The 15503-nt window shown below is 40.1% G+C and overlaps 1 protein-coding gene across 1 annotated transcript in view; it reads left to right on the top strand.

Moving 5' to 3' along the window:
- Positions 1 to 14658, top strand: part of MTRF1 (mitochondrial translational release factor 1) — a 39923-nt gene extending 25265 nt beyond the window's left edge. The window contains exons 8-10 of the mRNA XM_005687412.3: positions 3336 to 3472; positions 7499 to 7597; positions 13620 to 14658. Of these exons, the coding sequence (XP_005687469.1) occupies positions 3336 to 3472; positions 7499 to 7597; positions 13620 to 13733 (350 nt within the window). The 3' untranslated portion in view covers positions 13734 to 14658. The remainder of the gene's footprint in view (positions 1 to 3335; positions 3473 to 7498; positions 7598 to 13619) is intronic.

The raw sequence follows: 15503 nt of genomic DNA on the forward strand, positions 1-15503 counted from the left end.
TCAAACTTATGTCCATTGTGTCAGTGATGCCATCCGACCATCTCATCCTCTGTTGTCCCCTTCTCCTCCTGCCTTCAATCCTTTCCAGCATCAGGATCTTTTCCAGTGAGTCAACTTTTCCCATCAGGTGGCCAAAGTACTAGAGCTTCAGCTTCAACAACAGTCCTTCCAATGAATATTCAGGACTGATTTCCTTTAGGATAGACTGCTTTGATCTCCTGCAGTCCATGAGACTCTCAAGAGTCTTTTTCAGCACCACAGTTCAAAAGCATCAATTCTTTGGCGCTCAGTCTTTTTAGTCCAACTCTCACATCTGTACATGACTACTGGAAAAACCATAATCTTTGACTCTACAGACCTTGGTTGGCAAAGTGATGTCTTTGCTTTTTAATACACTGTCTAGGTTTGTCATAGCTTTCCTTCCAAGGAGCTAGAGTGTTTTAATTTCATGGCTATAGTCACTGTGCAGTGATTTTTGGAGCCCAAGAAAATAAAGTCTGTCACTGTTTCCAATTTTTCCCCTTCTGTTTGCCATGAAATGATGATGTTGGATGCCATGATCTTAGTTTTTTGAATGTTGAGTTTCAAGTAAACTTTTTCACTCTCCTCTTTTACCCTCATCAAGAGGCTCTTTAGTTCCCCTTTCTGCCATAAGGGTGATGTCATCTGCAATTCTGAGGTTATTGATATTTCTCCCAGCAATCTTGATTCCAGCTTGTGATTCATCCAGTCCAGCATTTCACATGATGCACTCCACATAGAAGTTAAATAAGCAGGGTGACAATATACAGCCTTGACATACTCCTTTCCCGATTTCGAACCAGTCCATTGTTCCATGTCCAGTTCTAACTGTTGCTTCTTGACCTGCATACAGGTGGAATTCCCTTACTTTCCCTGTGATCCAAGGAATGTTGGCAATTTGATCTCTGGTTCCTCTGCCTTTTCTAAAACCAGCTTGAACATCTGGAAGTTCACAGTTCACATATTGCTGAAGCCTGGCTTAGAGAATTTTGAGCATTACTTTACTAGCATGTGAGATGAGTACAATTGTGCGGTAGTTTGAGCATTCTTTGGCATTGTCTTTCTTTGGGACTGGAATGAAAACTGACCTTTTCCAATCCTGTGGCCACTGCTGAGTTTTCCAAATTTGCTGGCATATTGAGTGCAGCACTTTCACGGCATCGTCTTTTAGGATTTGAACTAGTTCAGCTGGAATTCCATCTCCTCCACTAGCTTTTTCATAGTAATGTTTCCTAAGGCTCAACTGACTTCACACTCCAGGATGTCTGATTCTAGGTGAGTGACTGTACCATCATGGTTTTCCAGGTCATTAAAGCCTTTTTTATATAGTTCTGTGTATTTTTGCCACTTCTTTCTAATCTCTTCTGCTGCTTTTAGGTCCACCTTTTCTGTCCTTTGTTGTGAGGATCCTTGCATGAAAGGTTCCCTTGATATCTCCAGTTTCCTTGAAGAATTCTCCTAGTGTTCCCCATTCTATTGTTTTCCTGTGTTTCTTTGCATTGTTTACTTAAGAAGGCTTTTATCTCTCCTTGGTATTCTCTGGAACTCTGCATTCACTTGGGTGTATCTTTCTCTTTCTCCCTTGCTTTTCACTTCTATTCTTTTCTCAGCTATTTGTAAAGCCTCCTCAGACAACTACTTGCCTTCTTGTATTTCTTTTTCTTTGGGGTAGTTTTGATCACCACCTTCTGCAGAATGTTATGAACCTCCATCCATAGTTCTTCAGGCACTCTCTCTGCCAGATCTAATCCCTTGAATGTATTGGTCACCTCCATGCATAATCATAAGGGATTTGATTTAGGTCATATCTGAATGGCCTAGTGGTTTTTTCTACTTTCTTCAATTTAAGTCTGAATTTTGCAATAAGGAGCTCATGATCTGAGCCACAGTCAGCTCCAGTCCTTGTTTTTGCTGACTGTATAGGGCTTCCCCATCTTCAGCTGCAAAGAATATAATCGATCTGATTTCGGTATTGACCATCTGGTGATGTCCATGTGTAGAGTTGTCTCTAGTGTTGTTGGAAGAGGGTGTTTGTTATGACCAGGTGTTCTCTTGAGAAAACTCTGTTAGCGTTGATCCTGCTTCATTTTGTATTCCTCCAAGGCCAAATTTTCTATATTCTAGGTATCTCTTGACTGCCTACTTTGCATTCCAGTCCCCTATGATAAAAAAGACTTTTTTGGTGTTGTTCTATAAAGTCTTGTCGGTCTTCATAGAACCGTTCAACTTCAGCTTCTTTGGCATTAGAGGTTGGGGGTATAGACTTGGATTACTGTGATGCTGAATGATTTGCCTTGGAAACCAACCGAAACCATTCTGTCATTTCAAGATTACACCCAAGTACTGCATTTCAGAATGTTTTGCTGACTATGAGGGCGACTCCGTTTCTTCTAAGGGATTCTTGCCCACAGTAGTAGTTATAATGGTCATCTGAATTAAATTTGCACATTCCTGTCCATTTTAGTTCACTGATTCCTAAGATGTTGACACCCACTCTTGCCATTTCCTGCTTGGCCATGTCCAATTTACCTTGATTCATGGACCTAACATTCCAGGTTCCTATGCAATATTGTTCTTTACAGCATCAGACTTTACTTTCAGCACCAGACACATTCACAACTGAACATCGTTTCCCCTTTGGTTCAGTCTCTTCATTCTTTCTGGAGCTTATTAGTAATTGCCCTCTGCTCCCCTCCAGTAGCATATTGGACACCTTCTGACCTGGGGGACTCATCTTCCGGTGTCATATCCTTTCGCCAAGAATACTGGAGAGTTGCCATTCCCTCCTCCAGTGGACCACATTTTGTTAGAACGACCTGGGTCTATATAAATGCGGATTTTTTTTTAATAAATGTGTATTTGTATTATAAGTTGAAACACCTTATTTAGATATCAGAATCTAAAGAGCCATCTATAGCAGTTACCATCATAACTCATGTGTAGTTTCTGGTGTGTGCTTCATTTAAAATGTTTCTCATTCTCTTCCTGATTAACCTTTCCCCCTTTAAAGCATTCCTCAGTTCTATCTTCTTTATCAGTTTTATTGTGATGTAATAGATACCTCGGGGTTTCCCAGGTAGCTCAGTGGTAAAGAATCTGCCAGCAATGCAGGAGGTACCTGTTTAATCCCTGAGTCAGGAAGATCTCTTGGAGCAGGAAGTGGCAACCTGCTCCAGCATCCTTACCTGGGAAATCCCATGGATGGAGGAGCTGGGCGGACTGCAGTCCATGGCATCACACAAAGAATCAGACGCGTCTGAGCGACTGAGCACGTGTGCACGCACTCTTTACCTCTGATCCCTGTTATTTTTCAGGACTTGTAGTGGAATGCCAGCAAGAACGATCACAGATAAAAAACAAAGAAATAGCTCTGCGTGTGTTGAGAGCTAGACTCTACCAGCAGATTATTGAGAAAGACAAGTGTCAGCAACGAAGCGCAAGAAAACTTCAGGTAAGAGTTATTGAGTGAGATAACTTAATGGCTCTGTACAGAAGGCCATCATCTTGTGTAGGAAAATGGGGTCAATATTCTTAATCTAATCGAAGTACCTTGGAGCACTGGAAAACATGTTCATTTGTAAATAGCAGTAATTTAATACCGGTTGGTTATGGCTAAACTCAGACATGCCAATAAGGAGAGGAGATACATGTAAACTAAAAATTATTTCCCAGTTGTGTTCTGTGTTTATATCATAGTTATCTTTAAGAGGAAATCAGTGTAAAAGACAATTCTCTAGAAATTAAGAGACTTTTCAGGTTTTTAATTTAAAACCTTGCTTTTATTATAATTTTATGTGGAATCAAAAATATATGGCATGCAAAAAACTGGTAATAGTGATTTCTTCTGATGTGTCTGGGAACAAAGAATAGAAAAGAGATTGATTTTTTGTTTATGCTCTTTTCTACTTTTAAAATTTTGTTCTATGTATATTTATATTATTATTTATACAAAAATATACATAGATAAGTTTTAAGCAAAATGAATAAATGTCATTGTTTTAAGTAAAGCAAGTGTTGTATGATTTTAACTTCTGAAAAAATAAAGTTTGTCTTTGAGAGGAACTGGGAGAGACAGTGGGACCCAGAAATAACTGTGTTTCTGTGTTATTTGCAGGTAGTTATACTTCAGTAAATATGGGAGATTTTGTGGCCTGTTAAGATAATGAAATTATATAAAACTAAACATCAATTATTCTTTTCATGTAGATGTCCTAGTCTTTCACACTTTTCCCCTTTTCATTTATTTCCCTTACTAACTTGCAGATAGTAAAAGTGGCAGGATAAATAATATATCAATCTTAAACACTATCAGCTCTGCCACATTTCATGAAAGACATTAGGGTTTTTTCAGTTCAGTTCAGTTCAGTCGGGATCCTAGGCACTAATATGATACTTTGGGATAGTGGTTTCCAGACCTGGCTGGTTGCAGAATGGATGGCTTGAGGAATGTTTTAAAAATCAGTTCATTTCAGTCGCTCAGTCATGTCCGACTCTTTACGACCCCATGAATCACAGCACGCCAGGCCTCCCTGTCCATCACCAACTCCCAGAGTTCACTCAGACTCACGTCCATCAAGTCAGTGATGCCATCCAGCCATCTCATCCTCTGTCGTCCCCTTCTCCTCCTGCCCCCAATCCCTCCCAGCATCAGAGTCTTTTCCAGTGAGTCAACTCTTCACATGAGGTGGCCAAAGTACTGCAGTTTCAGCTTTAGCATCATTGCTTCCAAAGAAATCCAAGGGCTGATCTCCTTCAGAATGGACTGGTTGGATCTCCTTGCAGTCCAAGGAACTCTCAAGAGTCTTCTCCAACACCACAGTTCAAAAGCATCAATTCTTCGGCGCTCAGCTTTCTTCACTGTCCAACTCTCACATCCATACATGACCACTGGAAAAACCATAGCCTTGACTAGATGGACCTTAGTCGGCAAAGTAATGTCTCTGCTTTTGAATATGCTATCTAGGTTGGTCATAACTTTTCTTCCAAGGAGTAAGCGTCTTTTAATTTCATGGCTGCAGTCACCATCTGCAGTGAATTTTGGAGCCCCCCAAAATAAAGTCTGACAGTGTTTCCACTGTTTCCCCATCTATTTGCCATGAAGTGATGGGACCGGATGCCGTGATCTTCATTTTCTGAATGTTGAGCTTTAGGCCAACTTTTTCACTCTCCACTTTCACTTTCATCAAGAGACTTTTTAGTTCCTCTTCACTTTCTGCCATAAGGATGGTATCATCTACATATCTGAGGTTATTGATATTTCTCCCAGCAATTTTGATTCCAGCTTGTGCTTCTTCCAGCCCAGCGTTTCTCATGATGTACTCTGCATGTAAGTTAAATAAGCATGGTGACAATATACAGCCTTGATGTACTCCTTTTCCTATTTGGAACCAGTCTGTTGTTCCATGTCCAGTTCTAACTGCTGCTTCCTGACCTGCATACAGATTTCTCAAGAGGCAGGTCAGGTGGTCTGGTATTCCCATCTCTTTCAGAATTTTCCACAGTTTATTGTGATTCACACAGTCGAAGGCTTTAGCATAGTCAACAAAGCAGAAATAGAGGTTTTTCTGGAACTCTCTTGCTTTTTCCATGATCCAGCAGATGTTGGCAATTTGATCTCTGGTTCCTCTGCCTTTTCTAAAACCAGCTTGAACATCAGGAAGTTCACGGTCCACATGTTTCTGAAGACTGGCTTGGAGAATTTTGAGCATTACTTAACTAGCATGTGAGATGAGTGCAATTGTGCGGTAGTTTGAGCATTCTTTGGTATTGCCTTTCTTTGGAATTGAATGAAAACTAACCTTTTCCAGTCCTGTAGCCACTGCTGAGTTTTCCAAATTTGCTGGCATATTGAGTGCAGCACTTTCACAGCATCATCTTTCAGGAGTTTTAAGAATATATTACCCAAAATTTAGTATTTCTTAGGTTAGGCTTTGGAATCTTTCAACAATTTCCCAGATGCTCAGCCATACTTAAGAGTTTAGTTTCATACTGTTTGCTTTGTAAGTTGTAGGAATGTCTTTTTTTTTTTTAAGTGAAAGTGATATACTTGTACCTTATATTGCATAGCAACTATGCTTCAATAAAAAATTAATAATACAATAAATTGTGAAATCAAAAGTGAAAGTGAGTGAGACAGAGTATTGTGTGCCTTGTATGTGAGGGAGGGAGGGCAGGTGAGCAGACGAGACTATGAATAACCACCGCATAAGGTAGACTGGTGTGCCATGAAGAAGATTCCAAGTGCGTGGGGTTTCAAAGGAGGAAGATAATATACTTTTCATGTTGGGACCAGAAAAGTCAAGATGGTACAAGAGTGCTAGGAAGCGCATTCCTTGAGGTGATGTTTTAGCTGAGTTAACAGACTTGCAGACAATAATGAAATGGCAGCAGTTCAGTTCAGTTCAGTCGCTCAGTCGTGTCCGACTCTCCGTGACCCCATGAATCGCAGCACGCCAGGCCTCCCTGTCCATCACCAACTCCCAGAGTTCACTCAGACTCACGTCCATCGAGTCAGTGACGCCATCCAGCCATCTCATCCTCTGTCGTCCCCTTCTCCTCCTGCCCCCAATCCCTCCCAGCATCAGAGTCTTTTCCAATGAGTCAACTCTTTGCATGAGGTGGCCCAAGTACTGGAGTTTCAGCTTTACCATCAGCCCTTCCAAAGAACATCCAGGACTGATCTCCTTCAGAATGGACTGGTTGGATCTCCTCGCAGTCCAAGGGACTCTCAAGAGTCTTCTCCAACACCACAGTTCAGAAGCATCAATTCTTTTGAGGTTCGCATATTCTCAGAAATAATATTGGGAAAGTTGGCCACATTATGAAGTACAATTGAATGCTGAGTTGAGTTGTGAGTGTTTAGTAGTCAAGGAGCCAAAGAAGGAAATTGACAAAAAAACCCAAAACACTGTGCTTTAGGAAAACTAAGCAGGACAATGCAATGTAAACAGGGAAATGGAAGATTAACTTTTACAGGAATGTAGTGAAAGTAATGAGCCCTTGAATGACAATAAAAATGGCAAGGGCAGGATAAAATAAAATTTGGAATTGGGGAGAAGTGAGATGAGTTGAAGGTCCTTTCAGTGTCTCTATCAAAGCCTGCCAGATAGTCAGCCCCCATGAAATGTCTGTCAAAGTGTATAGGATGTCAAGTTCCCTACTTAGATCAAAAGGAACATTGTGGGGTCATTTACAGAAACCACAGGAAGAACTGACTGATATAGAAAGATAATTTGGTTTTAAATATTTGGGGTTTGAGGTACCAAAGAAACATTCATTCTCATCCCATAACTAAGCTTTACAAAACTGTAGTCTTCAACAGTAAGTTCTGCCCATTCTTATTCCTGGTCACCTTGTATCTTTGAATTTAGAAAATAATTATACTGTTAAAATAGAAAAGTAATTTGCAAGCACTTTTTCCATTGTGATAAAGATAATGATACAGGTAAAATATGAATTGTTTTTTGTTATGGCACAGGTGGGAACACGAGCCCAGTCAGAGAGAATCCGGACATATAATTTCACCCAGGATAGAGTCACTGACCACAGGATAGCATATGAAGTTCGTAATATTAAGGTAATAACACCGAGTATGTTTCATATGCCTTTGATTTTTGAAGAAAGTACAGTCAAATTCTAGAGCAATCTTTGAAATATTACCATGTAACTGAGTTTATGTTAGTACCCCAAATCTGCAAACATTTTTCTTCGTTTGCTGATAAGAAATACACTCTTTATGCCAATATGAAAAAGCTGTCTTTTAAATTCAAAATTCTGTTATGCACTCACAGTGTATTAATGAATTTTCAGTATATGTCTATCAGTTTTCTATTGCCATATAACAAGTAACAGCAAATTTATTGCCTTGAAAGAATGCCTATTTATCATCTCAGTTACTGTATGTCAGAAATCCAGGTATGACAGAGCTGAGTTTTCTGCTCTAGGTCTCACAAAGCTGAAATCAAGGTGCTGGCCAGCCGGCCTGCCTTTCTAGAGCTTGGAGTCCTCTTCTGAGCTCATGTGGTTGCTGGCAGCATTCAATTTCCTTGAATTTTAGGATTGAAGCCCCCATCTTCTTGCTGGGCATCAACTGTGTGCCGCTCTCAGCTCCCAAAGGCTGCCCGCAGTTGCTTGCGGTCTAGTCCCTTCAATGGACCCTCTCCCACTGAAACGCTTGCAGAAATGGCCTTTTTAAGGGATTGCCTGCTTAGGTCAGCCCCACCTGGAAAAGCATCACTCACTAGTCATCTGATCACTGGAGTGATCATCATCACAGCTTCTGCCTGCTCTTAAGGAAGGGGATTTTGCCAAGGTGTGGACGCCAAGGGGCGTCTTAGAATTCTGCCTTCCACAATGTGTATCAGTAGATTCAGGTGTTACAATGATGCTTTCAGGGAAAAGACCCTGTCAGTTTGATTTGAACATTAACCTAACTAAATCCCATGTCACCAGGATCATTGACAGTAATCCATTAATGACAGCACAGAAAAAAATTTTTTTTTTCTTCCACATAAACTGGTTCCCGTAAAGGACTATGCGGAAAAGGCAGGAGGTAGAAGGTTTTGATCCTTGTCCTTGCTACCATGTGATACCTCGGGCTTCTTTCACTTGATTCTGTCTCATTTTATACACAGAATTAAAGTCCTGATTTTACAGAAGAAATATCTATGGTTTTAACATATTTAGAAATTTCTGTGTGTCTTATGCCACTTCCTCTGTCTTCTCAGCAATTTCAGGCCATCTTGCATAGGAACACAATAGCCTGCTGAAAAGGAGAAAATATTTACCAACTTCCCTTTCCTCAGGAAACACACAGTAGTAATACCCAAACATGTTTGGCCATATTGTTCTAGTTACAACATAATTTTTCAGTTGTTTTTCTTATAGTGGTGATGGTTTACCGTGAGACAGCTACATTTTTGTGACGTGTAATATTTTTTAGAAGGGCACATAGGTGCTCAGCAGTGTATTCAGTCATGAAACAGAGGTTAACTGGTTTTTACAGTTATAAAATATATGACTTTGTCCTAAATACTAATATGTTATTACTAACTAAACTAGCATGCTAGCCTCAGAAAGAACAAGGACAGTCATATTGGTATGCTCTACTAATCACTAACCAAGTTAAAGGGAAAGAAAGAAAATGCTCCATATTAGTGAAGGGAAAAGGTTTGAAAATGGTATGAAAAAAACATTGTTGAGGTAAAACATTAAAATCTGTGGAGAAGGGAATGTCAACCCACTGCAGTATTCTTGCCTGGAGAATCCCATGGACAGAGGAGCCTGGTGGGGCTACAGTCCATGGGATCACTACATCCATGACTTAGCAACTAAACTACTCAGACTCTTAAGGTAATTTCATTGTTGGTACCCTGATATTAGGATGTTTTCCACATTAGTCATTTTTTTGGTCCCAGTTGAGACAGAATCTCATCAAATCCTGACATCTCTCCTGAGGGAGAATGTCCCAGACCAAGGGGGTGGGCAGGTCTTGCGGTGAGAGCAGTTACTAAACAGAACTCCCTCTGTGCTCGTTCTGGTATAATTGAAGTTAAGAGGCAAGATGACGGGTAGCAGGATTCCTTCTCAGGATCACGTTTGCTGCCACATCAGTTAATATCAGAGCCCTTTAATCTGGAGGGTGATACTGTAACTTGATTGAACTAATTCGCTTTTAGTTATTGATAGTTGTTTTATTTATACCCTCCCACATACAGTCCTGGGGACCACTGTAAACGTCTCAGATGGCTTGTATTTTTGTAGTACTACGAGATTTATTTATATCCCTGTAAAGAGAACTGTGAAAATCACTCAGTTGTGTCAGATTCTTTGCGAGGCCATGGACTGTACAGTCCGTGTAATTCTCCAGGCCCGAACACTGGAGTGGGTGGCCTTGGACTTTAACAGACATCCTGCTGTGTATTTGAAACAGGAAAGGCAAAGTGTTTCTTGTGTATCAGCCTTCCCAGGTAGCGAAATGGAGGAGCAGGAAAGTCGGCTGTTCGCCACAGGAACAGCCACTGACCCGGAGCAGAGGGTGTGTGGGCAGTGAGTGGCACACATGTGTGGCTTCCAGCTCTGCTGCCAGTGGGGACTCAGAGGGGCACTGAGGGAGGAGGGTCCACGACCCTCAGCCACCTGCCAGACTGAAGGCTAGGAGCAACTTGATGTAAAATTGGGCAGGATCTTCCCTACCTGAACCCCTTCTCTGTTAGACCTATTGACTTACAAATGGTCCCTCTCAGGGCTGAAAGATCTGTTGCCTGAGGCTAGCGGAGAGCTTAACCTAGAGTTTCTACCCTGTGGTTTCTCAGCATCTGTTGTGTGAGCTACTGAAGTGACCTCTTCCTCCCTCTGATTGGAAGCTCACCCGGCATTTTTTGGATTAGAGAATTCTTATCTCCTGCCTTGTCATTTTGGGAATTTTGAATTTCTTTGCTTTCGATTTTAAGAAGTAACCTAAGCTTTCCTACAACACTGAATAAAATGGTGCTGGTCCTGTCCTTCAAAAAGAAAAAAATTAAAATCTGTACGCAGGACAGAGAAAGAAACTAGTCAGACTGCATGATTTAGGAACTGAAGAGTTGTATTGGTTGGCCCAAACGTTTGTTCAGGTTTTTCCATATGGAAAAAACCCATAACATCTTATGGAAAAACCCAAACGAACTTCTGGGCCAACCCAACAGATGACGCAGGAAAAGTGATAAAGGCCTTAGCCGCAGGGCAGCTGCTGTAGGACTGAATGGAGGAGTGGAGAGGAAAGAAAGTGGGCTCCTGAGGGTCTCTGCTCAGCCGTCCCTGCCATTCTACAGCCAGACCTCCTCCCTTTTCCATGCACAGAGTCCCTCATGAAGGGCCCTGTTCTTCCAAGATTGTGATCTTGACCCAAGACAATAATTGGTTTGTTTGGTAAGGAAGTCCAGACAAGCCCCAGTCAATGAGCTGCTTCCCAGGATTTTTAAATTAAGAGACGAAAATGCTCCTTCTCTCTTGTGGATGAAGCTGAAATATGTAAAGCTTATAATAGGTTAGAAGCCGTATTTCCAGCCATGGCAAGAAGCAGTCTTCAGTGAGGGAACACTGGAAGCTGATATATTGATCTTTTTTTTTTTTTTTAATATGCATTTATTTATTTGGCTGTGTCAAGCCTTAGTTGCAGCACCGGGATCTTCTTGTGGGCTCCAGGCATGTGGGTTTAGTTGCCCTGGGGCATGTGGGATCGTAGTTCCCCCACCAGGGATTGACCTGTGTCCCCTGCTTTGGGACGGGGATTCTTAACCACTGGACCAGCAGCGACGCCCCACAGCTGATGTAGTGAAAGGAACAAAACTGGGAGAACGGGATGCAGAGAATCCTGATGCTATTGTTAGTGATTGGGGTTCTTGGCCTTCCCTAATCAATAGAAACTGAGTAGACGCCAGACTAGGAATTCAGGTAAGGCTTCATTCAGGCCCCTGCTGCAACACAGTTGCGGCAGGAACAAATAACAGGTTCCCTTACGCACTCTCTTCTGGATGCAGGGATGAGCTTGTTTTTTATGTGGGGTGAGGGTAGGGGTGGCTTAAGTGTTTTGCCCACCCCTTAGGTGGTGGTATGGTGTTATGCACAGTACCAAGTTTTTTTTTTTTTGCTCCAAGCCCCTCAGAAATTCACAGTTGGGTTTTTTGGTCTCTTTGTATCTTTGGGGTCCAGAATTTGCCCCAGCTGCCCACGCACGCAAGTTATTTTTAGGCCCATACAGTTTCTTTGCATTTGGTTGGAGAGGTGTGTCCAGTGCTGCAAGCTTCGCAGCACTGCAGCAAAGGGCCCCAGCGCCCAGGCCTATCTCAGGATGAATTCCCACATGATTTATACAAGAGGTGTGGGTTCGATCCCTGGGCCAGGAAGATTCTGTGGGTCAAGAAATGACAACCCACTCCAGTATTCTCGCCTAAGAAATCCCATGGACGGAGGGGCCTGGAGAGCTACAGTCCATGGGGTCACGAAAGAGTCGGACACGACTTAGCTACTAAACACCATCACCATCATGTAATATATTATTTTGCATTTTTATTATGTTTCTGAAAGTCCCTGTGCAGATTCCTTAGCACCAGCCTATCTCCTCTCCTGTATTCCAATTACACTGGAAATTTACTCTTGCCCTGGGTGTTCATTGTACTATTTCCATACCTCTCTTCATACTCGTTCTTTTGCCTGAAGTGCTCTGTTTGTCTCTGTTTGGAGAAATACTATTCTCTTTTTAAGATCTAATTCAAAATGTTCTTCCTTTTTAAAAAATTTTCTTACACTGTATTATGCTTATGTGTTATCTAACTCTCCCACTAGATTGTAAGCTTCTGAAAGCTGGAAACTACAGCTCCCTCATCTTTGATTTTTGTATCACTAGCACTCTGGTTAATCCAATTGAACTCTAAATGTGATGTGATTATCAAGAGTAATGACCCTTTTAACATAATTTTCAGATGATGAAATCACACTGGCAATAATCATAATAATTTGAGCTTACAGGGCACACTAATTTTATAAGCAATTTTCAAATTATGTTCAAAATGGTATATAAATCAGTTTTAAAATTTCATCAAGTTTAATAGACATTTTATTATATGCTAGTGTTTTGTAGAATACAAAGATAGTAAGGCATATCTTTCCTCCTACAGTTTAATTTGAGAGATATATGTGTACACTTAATCTGAAATTTAACTTCAAGACTACTCAGGAAAGACTAAACATAAGAGTGGTTCATGCCTACATCTAAACTTTGAATGGTCTGTGTTCCACATGTCCACATTAAAATATTTCTGTTAAGTGAATGTCTGGATTTTGAACGTTTCCAAAAGAGGAGGCTCTGCTAAATCACTAATCCCAACAACTCTGTTACACAGAAACTTTATAACACAAAGGTGCTCATAGTCAGTATTGTACTCATTTCTTAGAGAAGCTTCAGGGAAGACTGCTGGGAAGTCTTAACCGAAACAGTTTCCACCCAGTGGAATTATTTGGAGGTTTAATAAAAGATGGGCTTTTTTTCTTCAACTTTTTATTTTGAAAGTTCAAGCACACATGTTTAACGATTAACTCATATATATATTCCTAGACCTAGATGCAACCTTTGTTAACATTTTGCTATTCTTGCCTTCTCTTCCGCCTCCACTTCCTCTTTCTATGTATACACTTGTGTTGCAGCTGAACCACTAGAAAGCAAGTTGTAGGACTCAAGGCACTTGTCCCCCAAATATTTCAGCATAAATATTTTTCAATACACAGGACTTCCATATTTTAAAGCCAGTGTGTTCCTAATTTAAGAAAAAACAGAACAATTGTAAAGCACTTCTGGATTAAATAATTTGAATCTGGAAAATTGGCTAATTTAAAAATGCTAATTTAAACTATTTAAGGATTCACTTTTTACATAAAAAGTCAGTATTGACTAGGGAATCCTCCCAAGTTAGCAATTGTGTTCATTACATTGTAGATTAGTAGTCTTTTGTTGCTATTAAATAATGATTTTAAAGAAACAAAATACATAAATGCTTAATTCTTTGTTGTGTTTCTCCTTTATTTCTAGTAATCAAGTTTTCATGATAACTGTCTTTTACCAGGAATTTTTATGTGGGGAGAAGTGCTTGGATCAGCTAATTCAGAGACTACTTCATTCAGCGGATGAAGAAGCCATTACTGAATTTTTGGATGAAAACCTTAAATTAGTCAAATAAAGTCGGGTTTATAATTATTATAGAAATGAAATGGGCCTGTATCAAGAAGCAGACCAAAGCAAGGAAGCCTTTATGAAGTTTGATAAAGTGCAGCTAAAAATACACAGTACTCACAAAAATATTTTTTTAATGAATCAAGTCATATTTCTTGACCTAAGAGTTTTATTTTAGGTTTCCTGTAAAGTACAGTCCAACTCTTCATGTAGAACCAACTTATGCATCATCGGAAAGAGAAAGTATTGAGAACTGACTGTGATTTAGAGCAGACCATTTGTTCTCTGTATATACCTTTTTTTTAAACCATCTATAAATTAATTTAAATACATTTTAAATCTATTACTTCAGGACTTTGCCCATGGTAAAATCTAGTGATATAAACTTATAAACTTCCTTAAAGACAACGTACCGTTATTCAAGTCAGTATTAGGACTTAAACTACTACTTTTAAATAAAATAAATAAATAAAAGTTGTGAAGATATCAGTCGATAACGATGAGCACTAGTATACAGATGGTCGAGCTCTGTGAGAGCTGAATGAACTCTGTACTGTGCAAACTACAAGTCAATATTTAAAGCAGACTCTGGCTTCTGTTTCTTATTGTTCTGACTTAATAAACATTCACAAATGTGGTATAATATGAGTAATTCACTGGGGTCGGTTTTGTGCTATGACATGTAAAACCTAGTCCTTACCTTAGAGAGCTTCCAGCTGAACAGGGAACCAAAATATATATGTCACCAACCCTAATTCAGAGTAGCACACTGTATTTATTAATCATTCTTGGGAAGTTTTTTGAGTAAAAAAGAGAGCGGTTGTTATTTTAGACAGTTCCTTAGAAAGAAACTATATGCCAGAAAAGACTGGTTAATTTTAGAGTTTTAAGACCAATTGAATTATTTGGAAATAAAGATGAGAGGAAAATTTTTTCTGAAGTTTTTATTTTGAAAATCAAGTACTCGGAAAAGTTTTACAAATAATTTTAAATAATCAGTTCAATGAATTGTCTAGATTCAACGATTGTTAATATCTTGTCATATTTGTTTTTTCTCTTTCTCTGATTCATACACATACAGTGGTTGTTGAACTATTTAAAAGTTTGTTATTATTTTTTTTAGTTTTATCTTTTGGGTGCATTTCACAGCATATGGAATCAGTTCCTCAACTAAGGATCAAACCCAAGCCCCCTGCATTGGCAGCATGGAGTCTTAACCACTGGGCCACTAGGGAAATCCCTGGACTATTTAAAAGTTAGTTTCTGATCTTATAACACTACTCCTAAATATTTTATCACATCCTAAGAATAAGGGCATTCTCATACAAAATTATAACTCCATTATCACACTGAAAATTGAAAATGCTAGTCGCTCAGTCGTGTCCAACTCTGCGATTCCATGGACTGTAGCCCACGAGGCTCCTCTGTCCATGGGATTCTCCAGGCAAGAATGCAGGATTGGGTAGCCATTCCATTCTCCAGGGGCTCTTTCCAATCTGGGTCTCCTACATTGCAGGCAGATTCTTTATTCTCTGAGCCATCAGGGAAGCCCACAATACACACTAATTGTATATTAATAATATAATAATTGTATTATATGACCTAATAAAGTGAAGTTGCTCAGTCGTGTCCAATTCTTTGCAACCCCATAGACTGTAGCCTACCAGGCTCCTCCATCCATGGGATTTTCCAGGCAAGAATACTGGAGTGGGTTGCTACTTCCTTCTCCAGGGGATCTTCCAGGGTATTGAACCTGGGTCTCCCACATTGTAGGCAG

The sequence above is a fragment of the Capra hircus genome, chromosome 12, assembly GCF_001704415.2.
Source record: "Capra hircus breed San Clemente chromosome 12, ASM170441v1, whole genome shotgun sequence".
Taxonomy (NCBI): domain Eukaryota; kingdom Metazoa; phylum Chordata; class Mammalia; order Artiodactyla; family Bovidae; genus Capra; species Capra hircus.